At 38.9% G+C, this 15,876-nt stretch overlaps 1 protein-coding gene across 4 annotated transcripts in view; it reads left to right on the top strand.

The window, feature by feature from the left end:
* Positions 1-15,876, top strand: part of LOC140727050 (copine-3-like) — a 42,424-nt gene that overhangs the window by 12,904 nt on the left and 13,644 nt on the right. For all 4 annotated transcript variants that reach the window (XM_073044266.1, XM_073044285.1, XM_073044275.1 and 1 more), the window contains exons 5-9: positions 4,185-4,256; positions 5,098-5,181; positions 8,499-8,588; positions 11,931-12,026; positions 14,695-14,781. In XM_073044266.1, the coding sequence (XP_072900367.1) occupies positions 4,185-4,256; positions 5,098-5,181; positions 8,499-8,588; positions 11,931-12,026; positions 14,695-14,781 (429 nt within the window). The remainder of the gene's footprint in view (positions 1-4,184; positions 4,257-5,097; positions 5,182-8,498; positions 8,589-11,930; positions 12,027-14,694; positions 14,782-15,876) is intronic.

Below are 15,876 nucleotides of genomic sequence, written 5' to 3' on the forward strand. Positions count from 1 at the left end.
CAGGTCAATGTCTTTACCCCAGCCATTATCAATACTCTTCAGAAATTGTCTGTCTGGCATCAGTGGTCGCATAAGCAGGACTTGGCTGTGGAGGCCGAGTCACTGGCTATAGTTTATGCAGGGGTTGATAGATCTTTGACTCATCGGGGCCTGAGAGGATATGGGGAGAAGGAAAGAGATTGGGTCTAATGAAATGGCAAAGCAGGCCCGATGAGTTAAATAGCCTAAAATTGTTCCTATATCTTACGGTCTTTTATGCATCAGCTGCTCATCCGACCATCCACCACCTGGTCCCGTGGCCTCACGTGACCCTAATTGGGGGTGGGGTGTTTGCTAAGCGGGTGCTACACCTTGCCCAAGGGTGGCCTGTACACCACCCAAATTTTTGCTTAAAGTAGGGGTGCCTGAATCTTTCATTTCTGGAGCACCAAATTGGTGCGGATGGCTAAATGCCAGAATTGCTGCAATTACACCAATAGGACTGAGCATCAACTGCATCTAAGGCAGACTATCCTGATAGAGGATGATTTGCTGCTGATCCATTTTTATGGGTTCTGAGGTGACTGATGGGGGAATATGGGACTCTCAGACTGCTGTTTGGATTGGTATACCAAGCTGCTGTATGCTGAAAAGCATGTCTTGCATGCTGTTTATACAGATGTGTTCATTGTACAGTGCAGTGAGATACTACAAGGTAAAACAATAACAAATGCAGAATAGAGGGTAACAGCTGTAGGTGAAGTGTAGAGTAAGAAAACCACAAGGTGCTGTGACGTAGATAGTAAGATTAAGATAGGAAAGGTGGCTAGTTTGGAAGATGTTGTACTGATCCTGCCATGTAATTTTGAGGTTTGTGTTCTGAATGAATTGCTATTCTTAATTCTTCAACATTTTGGGAGTGTGTTTGATAAGTCAATGGATATACTGCACATTTTGAAGCCACGGGAATACACTCAAGTCATTTGTTCCTGAGGACTCCTCTTCCCTCCCGATCTTCGCAAGCGAAGAACCAGCCATCATCATCATTTGTTCAGACGGCCAGGCAATCTCTTGCAAAGATGAAGCTCAGAACAGTGTCTCTGGTCATGCAGCCAACACGGTCTTCCCATCAAACGTACCGTGGAGCTTTGATGCCAGGGCTTTAACGAGTGTGATGTTGACGTTAGTTCACTTATCGTGCCAGTGAACTTGGAGGATTTTGTTGCAATAGTGTTGTGTGTTGCATGCTCTAGCTATGTGCCTGATTTGAGATTTTGTTCTTCAGACTATTGAAGACTTTATTGTTGCTCAGGAGATGATGGTGAATATCATCATCAATGTCATCATCAATGTTCAATCAGCTTTGAAGACATGGGGTGTGGATTATGTTTTCCAAGGTCTTTTTGAAACATCCATCATGGAAGTGTGTTATTTGCCAACAATGCAGTACCCATCTAAATTAATCTAATTTTCCAGCACTTGGCTCCTGACCTTCTATGCCATGACATGTTTAATTATCATGAATCCATCTTCATCAACATCTCAGGGAGTGTGATCCAGTCCCAACTATAGTCTGGGGAAAAAAAATCATCTTCCATCCCCATTAAGCCTCTTGTCCCTTAAACCTTGGCCCTTTGGTGTGATGCGCCTCTGCTATAGGGGAAAAAAAGTTTCTTTCTATCTGGTCCATTTACTTCCATTAGGAGCCTTTCTCTGCTACAAGAAAAACAAAGCCAGTCCATTGCAATTGCATCTTTCCTGCAGTGTTGCAACCTGAACAGTGCATGGTATTTCAGTAGTGTCCTAACTAATGTACCATAACTACCCTGCTCTCAAATTCTCTGCCTTGGCTGAGTAATCTGCCTCAACCAATAAACAATTTGCTGTGAAGGATCTCAGTGGGCCAAGCAGCTTCTGTGTCAAAACCCTGCATCGGTACGGGGGGGGGGGGGGGGGGGGGGGTGGGTGATAGCTGGTGCAATGAGAAGGGGAGTCAGAGGTGGTTATTGGATTGAGGAGGGGTGTAAGATGACAGGAAAGTTGGACCAGAGGAGCATTGGAATTGGGGTTGGGCAGTGAGAGATGGGGCAGAAGAGGTAGGGGGAGGGTTACCCAAAATTGGAAAATGTATTCGTGTTATTGTGTTGCAGGTTGCCCAGGCAGATCTGAGGTATGGTCTCTTTGCTGCCCTAACCACTTCATCTGACTTTGGTCCCGATTTCACTGATCCTTGGATTTGTACACCAATCTTGTTCTGTTCCTCCCTGGGCATCAACTATTGCAAACATTTTTTTTTGTTAATGGGCTGTCAATTAAGGAGAAGGAAGTATCCATGTGGAGTTTGAATGTCCAAAGAAATATGTCTCCATCTCTCATGATGTCATGCAAGCTGTGGCCTTAATCAAAGGGTACATAACAGACTCAAATTTTCATCAAGCAAGGATGCATCAAGAACCCCAACAGCTGGGGGGAAAAGAATCTTCCTTACCATAATATTGTACCTCACAAGTGTAGGGAGATCTGTGGGCATGTAGTGTGTGTCAAATAGAGTACAATAAACAGTTGGCTATGTGTGGTGAGAGCACTGAGGCACAGTTTTCAAGTTCTTCAGTACTTGGTTAAAAGTCCCCCCTCTCACCTTGATCCCTGTCACAGTGTCCAAGCTGGCCATCTTTTGTCAGGTGCTTTTAACTTCACATTTTGTTGATTTGGTGCCAATGTTTTCCCCAATTATTTGCTCTCTTTCTCCCCCCCCCCCCCCCCACCGCCCCCACCACCAATCTTCAGTTCCTGTCCTTGTTCTTTGGACTTTAACAGAATGTAGAATTAAGTGTTACTGTTTTACCATGTACTGCTGCAATACAATGTTGTAATAAGTTGATCTGTATGGATAGTATGCAAGACCAGTTTTTCACTGTACATTGGTACTTATGACAATATACCAACGTACCAATTTATCATCTTGCAGCTTGCTTACAGTAGAATATCAGAAGCACTTCAGCCTTGTAAGCTATTTGAAATTAATCTGATTTGTGCATAATACACTATTAACTTTATGCACTATTAATTATGCATTATTAAATTTATTTGAGCATTGAGTAGTAGGAGTAAGAGTTATTCTCCTTCAATATGTCCCATTGCAGGTTAGTTTTTGTAGTTTATATAATGAATACTTTAGAAATTATTGAAATAATGGTGTAGTACCATATTGTTTTTACATGAAATAGTAAATGGTCATAGAAAAGTAAAGCACAGAAGCAGGCCAGTCGGCCCATCTATTCCATGCGGAAACCATTTAAATAACTGCTCCCATCAATCTGCAAGAGGACCATAGCCCTACTAAATATAAAACCGTACATCACATTGAGTTTGTACTGGTCTAATGATGTCTAATAATAATGATAAGGAAGAAAATCTTGACAAATAAACGCTTCTTGGGTTTCCAGCTGGGGGTACAGATATTGATTTTAACCGATATTTCATTGACAGACTCTGCCACTTCATCAGGGATGATGCCTGGGCATGTTTGGTCTGGGGGTATTTGTACCCCTGGTGTCCGTCCCTCCTGATTGGTAGTTCTCATCCAATCAGGTTTGCACTGTCCCATCTTATTACAATCAAATTCCAGCAGACCCTTAACGTGAGACCTTTGTCTTTGTTAAAATTTGCAATGGCCGTAGTATTGACTTCGGCGCGTAACTACTCTGCCCTGCCAATGGGTTTTGGGACCGCCTGGTGAAGGAAGCCATTGAAATAAAAACTAGAGAAAAAGATCTTTAATAAAAAAAAGGTTTTGTTCTAAGTAAGAACTTGAATTCAATTATAAGCAAGGTAGGACAGCAGAAACTGGAGTGGATGAGGACTAACCAATAGGAAGGGATGGACTACAGGGGTATAAATACCACCAAGCTATACGTGCCCAGGCATCATCCCTGATGAAGGTGGCAGAGTTGTCATTGAAACATCAGTTAAAATTCAATATTTGTTCCTGACTGGAAGCCCAAGAAGAGTTTGTCAGATATGCTGGGAAAGCACTAGATCCTTTTCCAAGAAAATCTTATTTAAATTATGTAAGTACAATCTGTTGAAGTTATCATTAAAATATACACAGTATAAAATCTTCAAGTATTAAAGGCAAGTTTCCAAAGCTAGTTGTTTATGGACATTTTTTTTAAAAAAAAAACTTATTTCCTCCTGATTCTTAGATTTTGGCAGAAGAAATCAAAGACAACCGCGTTATAAACTTACAAGTTCAAGCACAGAATCTGGATAATAAGGTATTGTTAAACAATGCATTTTCGAAATGTTCTCATTGTGCTTCTGCAGGTCTCACTGCACCTGTAGGTGGGCGAGCAGTCAATCAGCGAATGTGTATTGTTCATACCGATAGTGTTATTTACTCTGAACTGAATGCAATTTGGTGTTGACCTGTTCTCTTTTCTTTTGTCCCTTTCTCATCTTTGTGGCATACCTTTATAATGATTTTGCTGAAAAGCCTAGTCTTTTTACAAAATAAATTTTAAAAATCAATAATAGCAATAAATAAATAAGCAATAAATGCCAAGAACGTGGAAAAATGAATCTCGGGGTTGTATATGGTGACATATGTGTACTTTGATAATAAATCTACTTTGAATTCTCAGAATTGGGAATGCCTCACCGACTGGTGATTTATTAGCTGTGAAAGGTATTGATGGGTGATCTTGAATCCTTGTTGAAGATTACGTCATTGGATACAATCTGGGTACTTCAGGAGACAATTGTCAAGCATGTTGATGTGCTGTTAGAGTTGCACCTACTCATAATTGAGTAAGGCTACATGTTTAGTCATACAATGACATCCACTGGGTTTCTACGAATCAACAGCTTCAAGGGCACTTTTACTGATGCTAATATATAATTTCCAGATACATTTTTAAAAAAACCTTGATAGCTTCTAGATAACTAATACAAGTCCTTGACATTTGTGACACCATATTGTCTCCCACTATTCCTGTGCTTTACACTTTAGAGCTTTATTACTTGATGTAATGGATCAATAGTTGTGCTGCTTTTGCGATATTGTATTTCAACTAGATTGATAACTTTTTTTTTAATTATTACTCATCATGTGGTCAGGATCTCTTTGGGAAATCAGACCCTTATTTGGAGATCTACAAACAGACACCAGATGGAAAGTGGCAACTAGCACATAGAACGGAGGTAAGTTGTATCCCAAAGATAAATACGAGCAATTGACTCTCCTCAGAAGTTGCTGATGTTTTTACTTCAGTCCTGCTAATAAAAGCTTTTGGATATAGTGATTCTTTAATTTAACAGGGATAAAGGTGTTTCAATGAAAAAAAAATCTAATCAACAGGTCAGAAAATTGGAATTAAGTGTTGATCAGATTTGACAAAGTGCTGCCATTTGAAAGGTCTCGAAATAATGAAAAGTGAGTTCAAGAAACACTATATTTTGGGGGAGGGAATTCTAGAATGTGAGATCTACATCGATAACTGCATTTTGACAATTGGAAAATATTGGTGGCGTTCTGAGAGACAAGACCAGAATCCAGGAAACAGTTTGGGATTACTTGGCTGGTGCTGGGATACTGATGCACAATTAACATGAAACTGTTTGTTGCACTGTAAATGGCATTAGATTGTTGTGCTGCCAACTCGTGGGCAGGATTGCATTGGAGCTAGTATCAGCTACGTGTTCTTTCAGTGGGTTGGGAGTGCCATGTTCCAGAGTAGCTTGTACCAGCCGGTGTCTTCAGTTTCATCCATAGGAGAGGAGTGAATGAGGCGATGATTATGATTGGACAACTTGAGCTTAGCATAACTTGCAGCACACTTTTCTGAGGTTGTGCACACACCCCCAACCAACCCACTTATTCAATGTACTTCTTCCTCTGTCACTCAACCACAGAGAGAGATAGAGAGGGAGAGCATAAATATGAAGGCTGGGTATGCTTAATGAATGCCAGAGCTAATCTTGGCCTGGCTTTGGGTAGAGCTTTAAGTGAATCCTGTTCAATATGCCAGAGATTTGCTACTCCAAGATGTGTCTGATTTCCGCACTCATCACAGTACACCTAAACTAGTCCATATGTGTCCTGCAGTGAAAATCTCGGATTGCTGCCAATCTGGCACTGAATGTTAGTGTTTGCAGCAGACTCCCAATCTGCCCATCAGCAGATCACATTACTGAGGCATTTCTCATTAGCTGCAGTGCTAATCGAGCTAGTTCTGAGCTGATTTTATCTGTGATCTTACCAGTGAGGCACTGTATTGCTTATTGTTATGTCAATGTCAGCCATCCTGTTGCCTCTTGAGCTACAGTGGTGAAGTCTGATCCCAGGTCATCTAGCATCAGAGCTATTTTGAGTATAACAAGCTAGGAAGTTGTCCATTTACCATTGCTGCATGTCAAAAGCATTTCACTAGCAATTGTCCAGTTTCCAAATATGGGAACACAGTGATGATTTGAGAATTGATACTCAGCCTGCAAAGGGTTCTACCAATGTGGTCTGTCATGTTTTGCTTTCTCTTCCTCTTCTCTTTTAGTGGTAAATGGTACACCCTCATGAGAGGGTGTACTCGTGTAGCAGACCTCATTGAAAACTAAGACCAATTACCTTTTGAATGCTGCAGGGTACAGTCATCAAAATCTTTCAGGAAAGTCTGTATTTTTGTAACCATATTCTAAGTCCCATGATAGATTTCATCATTATATACAACCTTGAGATCAGACTACAGCATTGCACAATGAGTTCCAGCAGTCTGACTATAGCAGGAGCATGTGGGAGCTGATATAGTTAGATCACAAATGGTATCACTTTACTTGCCCATGTCTGAGTTAGTTGTCTCTCACTGTCAGGAAAGAGGAAGCCCAAGTTGCTTTATAGTCACCTATTGATTTTCCATGGAGACCATTGAGATTAGTATGTACTACAACTGGACTGGAACTCATAAATTAGTCTCTAAACTACCGTTCAAAGTTAATGGAGTGGAATGTTGCGGCACACCTTTTCTGAGTTGCCAAGCAACAGCCTCAAAATGTTGCAAGTGCAATAAATGGTCATTTTGTATGGTTGGTGTGCTGGCAGTTCAGCTGTTGAATGTAATGTTAATTCTTATTTAGAATCAAATATATTAGGACCTCTCCTAAAGCAACAGTACATAGCAAACTAGTTTCCATGTTTCCTTATGATGTTGAAGAAAGCCATTTAGCTCATTGAGTCTGTGTTGGTTTATTAAACATTCTCATCATCCCCCCCTTGCTGATTTCTCTTGTAACAATTTTCTCCCCGTAACATGCCAATCAGTTCTCCCCATATTTTACTATAAGCAACTTATCTACCAACACGTGTGTCTTTGGGATGCAGTAGGAGAAAATCTGATCTCTTTGAGGAGTAAGCAGCGGAAAGGGTGAGCAGCTTCAAATTTCACAAAGAAGGCATGCCAGTGGCTATACTTCAGCAGGAGTTTGAGATTAGTTATGTCACCAAAAACTCTACTAGTCTTCTACAGATGTACAGTGGAGAGCACAATGACTGCATGTGGTATGGAGGTACCAATGCACAGGATTGTAGGATTCTTCAGAGGGTTGTAGATTTAGCCAGCTCCATTATGGGCAATAGCCTCCCCACCATAGAGGAAATCTTCACTACTTTGCTCTCATTTACACTTTAAAAAAAAAAAAATCCTACTGATATAATTTATATTATACTGAACCGCTGCTACAGATTATCACGCGATTTCACAACAGTGGTAATAAAACTGATTATAATTCTGCTTTTGAAACACAGCAGGAAACAGGTAAGCACTAGGTTATGGAATTATTTGGGGTACAGTTGGTTACAAAGGTAGGCAGCAATGGAAATTGGCTGATCAAGGGGTCTGGGAGGTGGGCTTTGTGGGAAGGAGTGTGCAAAATGTTGAGATGGGATGGGATTCTCATTTTCTAATAAGTGCGTAGATTCAGCTTTACAAACTTGAAAAAAACCTTTGGAAACAGGGCCATTAATTTCCAGTGGTCTATATTTTGATGACCAAGAAATTCATTGACCCTTGCATAATATTAGAAGTAGAATAACTTAATGAGGTAATTTAACAACCTGCACTAGGGTAAAACAACCTAATGGTATCTATCCAAACCAAATCTTAGAGCAGATTTTACTGCTATTGTGTTTTTTTTTTCTTAAATTTAGTGGAAGAGAAAGGGAGTGAGTACTGAGAAACACATGCACAATATTCTTCATAAAGCTGCAACTTCAATACTAGGAATCCTGTTCTACCACACTGATTTTGTAGAATTGCAAGTACAGGTTTAAATATATGAAGGTTATATCTTAGAAAAACATCAAAAGGAAAGTACTTGGAATTGCAGCTAATTCCTTTGTAAAGGGCATAATCCATCAATATTCAAAATAAACTTATGATATTTTTCTACTGGAAAATGACTGAATAGGTTGCACACTCAACTAGTAAGTTTCCCAATTGGTTCCTTCACCTTCCTCTATTTTATTCCAGGTGATCAAAAACAATCTGAATCCCAGTTGGAAGGCATTCCGAATTCCTTTGCATTCCCTCTGTTACGGAGATTTACAGAAGCCAGTCAAGGTATTCAACTTCACTTAAAGAATCGTTCTCACTTCTGTATAAAGATGACAACACTTTTGATGGTATATGGTGATTGTTTAGTCGCAGAACAGATCTTTATTGCTTTCAACTTGAGGGGAAAATTTGATCTTTGTGGGGAAGAAACTGCTGCATATGTTTCTCTAACTTTGGCTGAATGTAATAGTGCATAATGTTGGGTCTGTGCTATATCTACGTCTGTATTCTGTAACTCTGTTAAATTCAAATCCATTTTTTCCCTTAAAGTTTATACTGGTTTGGAATTGTTTTGTTAGTCTTTGTTAGAATCTGTTATTCTCAATTGGTTTTTACTTATTAAAGTATACATCCGACTATGCCTACTAATGTGCTAGACTTTGCTGGATTTGACAGTATCTAAATGAAACATTTTTGTATTATCCTTTGAATCGGCCAGTCACTTGAGGTAAGATGTATTTTAAGTTGCCATGGTGATAGTTGATTTGTACAATTTTATCTCTGATGTGGAAGCATTAACATTTTATTTTCTTTATGTTGCTGCATTTGTACATGTGTTTTCCATGTAACTTTCCAGGATACTGGTTATTAGCCAAATATAAATATGTAGTGGAATTTATTTACATACCTTTTGAACTTTTCATTAAAATCTCATCCCCTTCAAATGAATATGGATTATACATAATCTTTATCAGATAATTTAAAGGCAAAGCTAACAAAAATGACATTCATTGTACTTTGGTTTTTAAAAACTTGCCACAAAGCACAGTGGAAATGACAGGATGGTTACCAAGATAAACTAAAATATACTGGGTCATATCTTTCCAGCACAAGTTATGTCCAATCTCATAGATTGGCTCATGCATATTAATACTCTGCACATATTGATATCAGACAGTTGAATTTTCCCTTGACAAAAATAAATTAAAATGCATTTTAAAGTTGATGAAAAGTTTTCCAAATTTGAATTAGATTCAAGCGAATAAGTAACTGTGCTTGTGCTTTTTTTTTTGTAGGAGCTATCCAGGAGCTATCATTTGGCAACAAGCCAAAATGTTTTATCAAAGTAGAGTTAATGGGGATCCTTCTTAGAAAGGGGAAATTGCCTAGCACATTAAACTCCAAAACAACAGTTTAGCGGTCAGATCAGAGTTGTGTGTAGATTAACTTCACAAGCTGCCTATCTATATAGCTTGTGTACACTCTGATTTTATACTCACTAACCTCCTTAGCACTGTGCCAACTGGCATCATTCACCCAACAAATGTGGGCATCATAGATGCGACTTTGGAGTTCTAACTGCACATAGTACTATAAGAGTGCTGTGCTAATTTCCCACAAATGTAATTTATTGGCATTTATAATCCACTTAAATTTTCAGAATATTTAGAATGATGCTTCTTATTGAAATCTCACTTTTGTTATAACAATAAATATAATGCTAGAAATCTTGGGGAGAAAAAATGCTGGAAACAGTGCGACTGTATATATGCAAAATGAAATAAAGTTAACATTTAAGATTCAAGGCCCTTTATCAAAACTGAGATGAACTGAAATATTAACTTTCTTTCCATGGATGCTGCCTTAATTGAGTGAGTTTCAAAATTGTTTTTGGACACAGTGGATTCTTGTTTTTTGGGACACGTGTACCTGTACATTTTGGCCCACTAAAGCTGCTGCCCCAATTAGCTGAACGTGTGTGTGTGTGTGTGTGTGTGTGTGTCAGACTACCATTTAACTGAGTAACAAATGTATTTAAAAGACATACTATTTATTATAAATTACTATACATTGCACATTTAGATGGAGATGTAACGTAAAGATTTTTACTCGTGTATATGAACGATGTAAGTAATATTCAATTCAACACAGAACAAATTAGAACACTATAATACCAGTATGGTGCTGTTAGACTGTGTTAGTCCCTAATGGTTATTGGCAGAGGAATTCATCCTCCAGTGTACACTGCCATGTTCTTTCGCTTGACTAAATGAACAAAATCAGTGCAACAGCTAGTTCAGATAATAGACTACTTTGATACAATGCTTTTGATGATTGCATCCTCCAAATCGTTACATTATGACATTCAAGATGCTTGTCGATAGCTTAATTCTTCTTAGTTCTTAACTTAGTGAAATCATTTCATTTTCACTCTTGGCCTTTCTGGCATCTCTAAGCTTGAGTTCTTGAATCCACAGTGAGCAAAACAGTTCTGAATTGTCTTATTGTTTATTTCTTTCCAATTATCAGTGACAAAAATCACAGCTTTTTGCCCACAAACACTTGCAGCTAACACTATTTTAAAAACTCTTAGCATGATGTGGTATCTAACAATCACAAGAGCACTTGACTGATGCTAGTTAGAAACTGTTAAGCAAAAGTCTCCTATCTCAATTAAGTTGCATAGTGTCCTAAATAAATGAAGGGAATCCCGGCTATTTTCTGGATGAGTTTTTTCTTTAAGATCTGTCCCAAATAAATGGTTGTTCCGATTAATCTTAAGTGTTTAGTTTTCTGAAGGAGTTATTTTTCCTACATTGCTTGTGTAGACGCATTGTTCTAGGAGAATTTGCCTTCAACAATTGACTGTACCTTGTATAGCTCAGCCCAGTAGCGTGAAACTTTTTGAGAGAAGGTGTACAAATTGCTGAAAGGGTTCTTTTTTTAAAAAAAAAAAAAATTCTCTTGCATGTCACGGTAATTTTGATCAGATTATTATTAATTATGAATTAGTAACAGGAATAATGGATATTTTCAGGAAAAAGTTTATCCTGTTGCTCAGTATTCACTGTTTATTAATAAAACTAGACAGATTGTCATAAATGAAACATTATAGAAAACCTGTTCAAAATTATTACTCGTAATTAAAAATACAAAAGAAAAATGACAAAATTGTCATTGTAACCATTTGTTTTCTAAATACTGCTGTGTACAGTAGGTCTGCAAGAATTTAAAACTTATTATATAAGATCATGTTCTTGCAACTATGTTGCCAAGCAGGCAGAAGACTTTTCCTGTGGAAATATCTCGCTGCTCTCAGATTGTTTTTTAAAAAAAATTGCTGCTTTATTTGGCAGTAAAGATGATTGTTACATAGCGTATTATTATAGGTGGGGTTTACAGAATTGAGAGGCTTCACTGCATGCCATGTATTAGCAAAAATTTTGAGTGTGCCATCGTGGGCATGCATGCCACAGATTTGCCACCCTGGACTAGTCAATCTGAATGTCTCTTAGATATAGAAGTCAGCCGCACCAAAGAGATGCGGTTCAGGGTCGGCAGGTGCGCGGGAAGAAGAATGCTTGAGACTGGGTTCTTTTGCTGATAAACTCACTGTTGCTTCACCAGGTGGAATGCTATGATTATGATAATGATGGATCCCATGATTTAATTGGAGCATTTGAAACCACTGTTGCCAAAATCCAAGAAGCATCACAGAGTGGAGTAAGATTTTATCTTGAATCTGGTCAAATTTTTGCTTTTGTTGTCTGTTAGTATGTTTGTTTGTAATTTAATGATTGGCCTTTGAAATGTGATATGGTTTGTACTTGCTATCAAATCATTCATGCTTTTGTAGAATTTGCACCAGAGAAATGGATCATTAGAATGTGTCCTGCTTTTAGATCCCGATTCATCTTCCTCCCTTTGCAGAAATGCACTTTATTCATAGTTATGCAATATGGGAGATTTCATTGACTTCATTCCTCAGAGCAAGCATATCATGGCTTTCATTTACAATATGTGTAGAGTGTCACCCTGTCGCTACTGTCATTCCCAAACACTCCATCACTGTTGCCAAATTTACCCAAAATTATTCACTGTTCACTCCAACTCATAATCTTGCAGCCCTCATCTTGGTACAACTTTCTTTTAGGGGATGGTAAAAACTTCTCATCCGTTGTTAGTGTAAATGCATCTTTCTGCTTCGTGGACTAGTGATTCTAACACCAAGCCCAAGTGTAAGCCTTGGTTAATCTTTCCCCTTTCTCATTTCCAAGTACATTTTGGAGAGCTTGTAGCGAGGAGGGGTTACTGTGACACCAGTGGGTTTAGAGAAACCACTGTTTCTTTTGGCTCCCTAAGGAGGGAGGTTTTTTCCCCTCAGTAACTTATTTACTATTTCAGATGTTGTTGTGGGTTGAATCCAAGTTAGGCAGCAGCATGCCTCCCTAACCATAATCTCAGAGACCCTTAAACAGCTATTAGGTCCCCTTGATATGTGGGGACATTTATAGCAGTGGGTCTGATTGGGCACTGATCATCCTACTGCTAAATTGGTATGGATTCATTGGGTAGAAGATGTTTTTTATCTTCTAACATTCACTTTAAGATATGGCATTAATCTGGTGAGAATAAATATTGTGTTGGCCTAGTGGATAAGGCACCGGACTAGTAACCTGAAGGTCACTGGTTCGAGCCTCAGCTGAGGCAGCGTGTTGTGTCCTTGAGCAAGGCACTTAACAACACATTGCTCTGCGACGTCACCGGTGCCAAGCTGCATGGGTCCTAGTGCCCTTCCCTTGGACAACATTGGTGGCGTGGAGAGGGGAAGGCTTGCAGCTTGGGCAACTGCCGGTCTCCCATACAACCCTGCCCAGGCCTGCGCCCTGGAAACCTTCCAAGATACAAATCCATGGTCTCACAAAACTAACGGAGGCCTATAGAATAAATATTACTTTTCAACTAACCATTTAAAGGTAAGCTTAATTTCTCTGGATTATTTAGAAATCGATTCAAGATTCAAAAACTTTATTGTCAATTCCAACCATACATCAGCTCTGCAGGGCAAAAATGAGACAGTGTTTCCCAGGGGCAAGTGCAATCATACCATAACAAACGCAACAATAAATAGTAAACACAACAATAAATAGTAAAACACAACAGCCACGTGTTGGTTAAAATCAAGTTACAAGTGTCCAGTGCAAGTTACAAGTGTCCAAAGCAGAGTCAGGTAGAGCAGCTATTTAGCAATCTGACTGCCTGTGGGAGGAAGCTGTTTAGTAGCCTTGTGGTTTTTGTTTTGATGCTCCTGTAACGTTTGTCTGATGGCAGAAGAACAAACAGTTTATGGAGAGGTTGTGAGGGGTCTTTAATGACATATCGTGTCTTCTGGAGGCATCGACTCTGAAAGGGGTTTTGGACAGAAGGTAGGGAGACCGCAATAACCTTCTCTGCTCCCCTAACCACCCTCTGCAAGGCTTTTTTGTCGGCAGTACTGCAGCTGGAGTACCAGGTTGTGATGCAAAAGGTCAGCACACTCTCAATCACGCCTCTGTAGAATGTAGTTAAGATGTTAGTGGAGAGTGATGCTTGTTTAAGTTTCCTCAGAAAGTGCAATCTCTGCTGGGCCTGTTTCACAATCCCAGTAGTGTTCCTGGACCAGGTGAGATTGTCCGAGATCTGCACCCCAAGGAATTTGATGTTTTCCACTCTCTCCACTGTGGAGCCGCTGAAGCTGAGGGGTGTGTGCTCAGGCTGAGACTGTCTGAAATCGACGATCATCTCCTTGGTTTTGGTGACATTAAGCATCAAGTTGTTGTCACTGCACCAGCTCTCTAGGTGTTTGACCTCCTCCCTGTACATTGTTTCATCATTTTTGCTGATGAGCCCCACCACTGTGGTATCATCAGCAAATTTAATAATCAGGTTCCCCTTGAATCTGGCTGCACAATCATGTGTTAGCAGTGTAAACAGCAATGGGCTGAGTGCACAGCCTTGTGGGGATCCAGTGATCAGTGTGATGGAGTCAGAGATGTTCCTGCCAACACAAACCGACTGTGATCTCTCTGTTAAGAAATCTAGAATCCAGCGACACATGGCAGTGTTAAAGGCCAAGCAGCGACAGTTTCTCCACTAGTTTCTGCAGGATGATAGTATTGAATGCTGAACTGAAATCAACATACAGGATTCTGACATAAGTGTCTTTATTGTCCAAGTGAGAGAGAACTGTGTGCAGTGTGGTGGATATTGCATCCTCCGTAGAACGATTGGGACGATAAGCAAACTGTAGAGGAAATTGACAGCAATTCATAATTTTTTTCAATATTGATGTTTAATCAACTCACTAGATTATATGGTTACATAGAATTTGATGATGATGTTTCTATTTTAGGCTGCATTTGAATGCATAAATCCAAAGAAAAAACAGAAGAAAAAGAATTATAAAAATTCGGGGACTGTGATTATTAAATCATGTGAGGTATGTTATGAAGGGCTACATTTTACAATTAGCTGCCTATACTATTGTCTGCTAAACATAATATGTTTGAATTTGTGAATGTATAATTTGTTCTTTACCTCATTTCGATAATGAAAAAGAAAAAAAGTGAATATATACAACATTTATAACCTTTTTAGGCTTTCAGGTTCTATTTAGACCATGAGATGTGTTCAGTGTATCAAATGTAGTCACTACTTTTTAGGCATTGAAAATCATTTTGTTCACAGCAAAGTTACTCAAATAGAGAGATGGCTCAAATTAAACCATGCTTCATTCCGTGGTGCAAGGAAAATTACACGATCTTCACATTGAATTTGAAAATGGTTTGATTTATTATCCCCATGAATGATGCACTGCTTCACAGTGTTAAGGTGTCACCCTGTTCTGCATAACACCAGCAAAGAAGGTGGTGATAATAATAAAAAAAAGAGAAGCCTAGAAAGGGTTAATGCTTAAGGCAACATTGGGGCTTGAACCCACAAATATTTAGACCTGTGCTGAGCACGAAGGCTCAACAAACAAATGGATCATGGTGTCAAGTGAAATCAGTCTCTAGGCTTTTCATAATATTATGTGTGACAATTAACTCTTCATTTTATACCATTGATGCAATGGAAACAACATCAGCCTATGTTCAATTTTTCAACCCTGCCAACATCTTTATAAATTTGCTCTGCACATTTCCTAATAAAATCTGGCCTACCTTGTAATGTAATAATGTGGGTTGCAGGCAACACTTGATTTAGGGCAGGAAAAAGAAATGACAAATTGAAGAGAACATCTTGAAATGTATTGACCAGTCTGTCACCTTGATGTTTTGTAACCCAAGTGGGCCTTGTTTTTTTAAAAAAGGGCATGCACAATATAATCATGAGATCATAAAGTGATTATAAAAATTAAAATGTAAAAATTTAAAATGTACTTGTCTTAATTTTACAATTCCCCATCTCCTCCCGTTTAGTTTGGCTTGATTTTAGTGTCCAGAGTTAAGGGTGTGAATTTGTTTTGCATTTGAGCATCTATAGTGGTCTACCAAGGAACAGATAGATAGATAGATAGATACTTTATTCATCC

Source organism: Hemitrygon akajei, chromosome 1 (genome assembly GCF_048418815.1).
Source record: "Hemitrygon akajei chromosome 1, sHemAka1.3, whole genome shotgun sequence".
NCBI lineage: Eukaryota > Metazoa > Chordata > Chondrichthyes > Myliobatiformes > Dasyatidae > Hemitrygon > Hemitrygon akajei.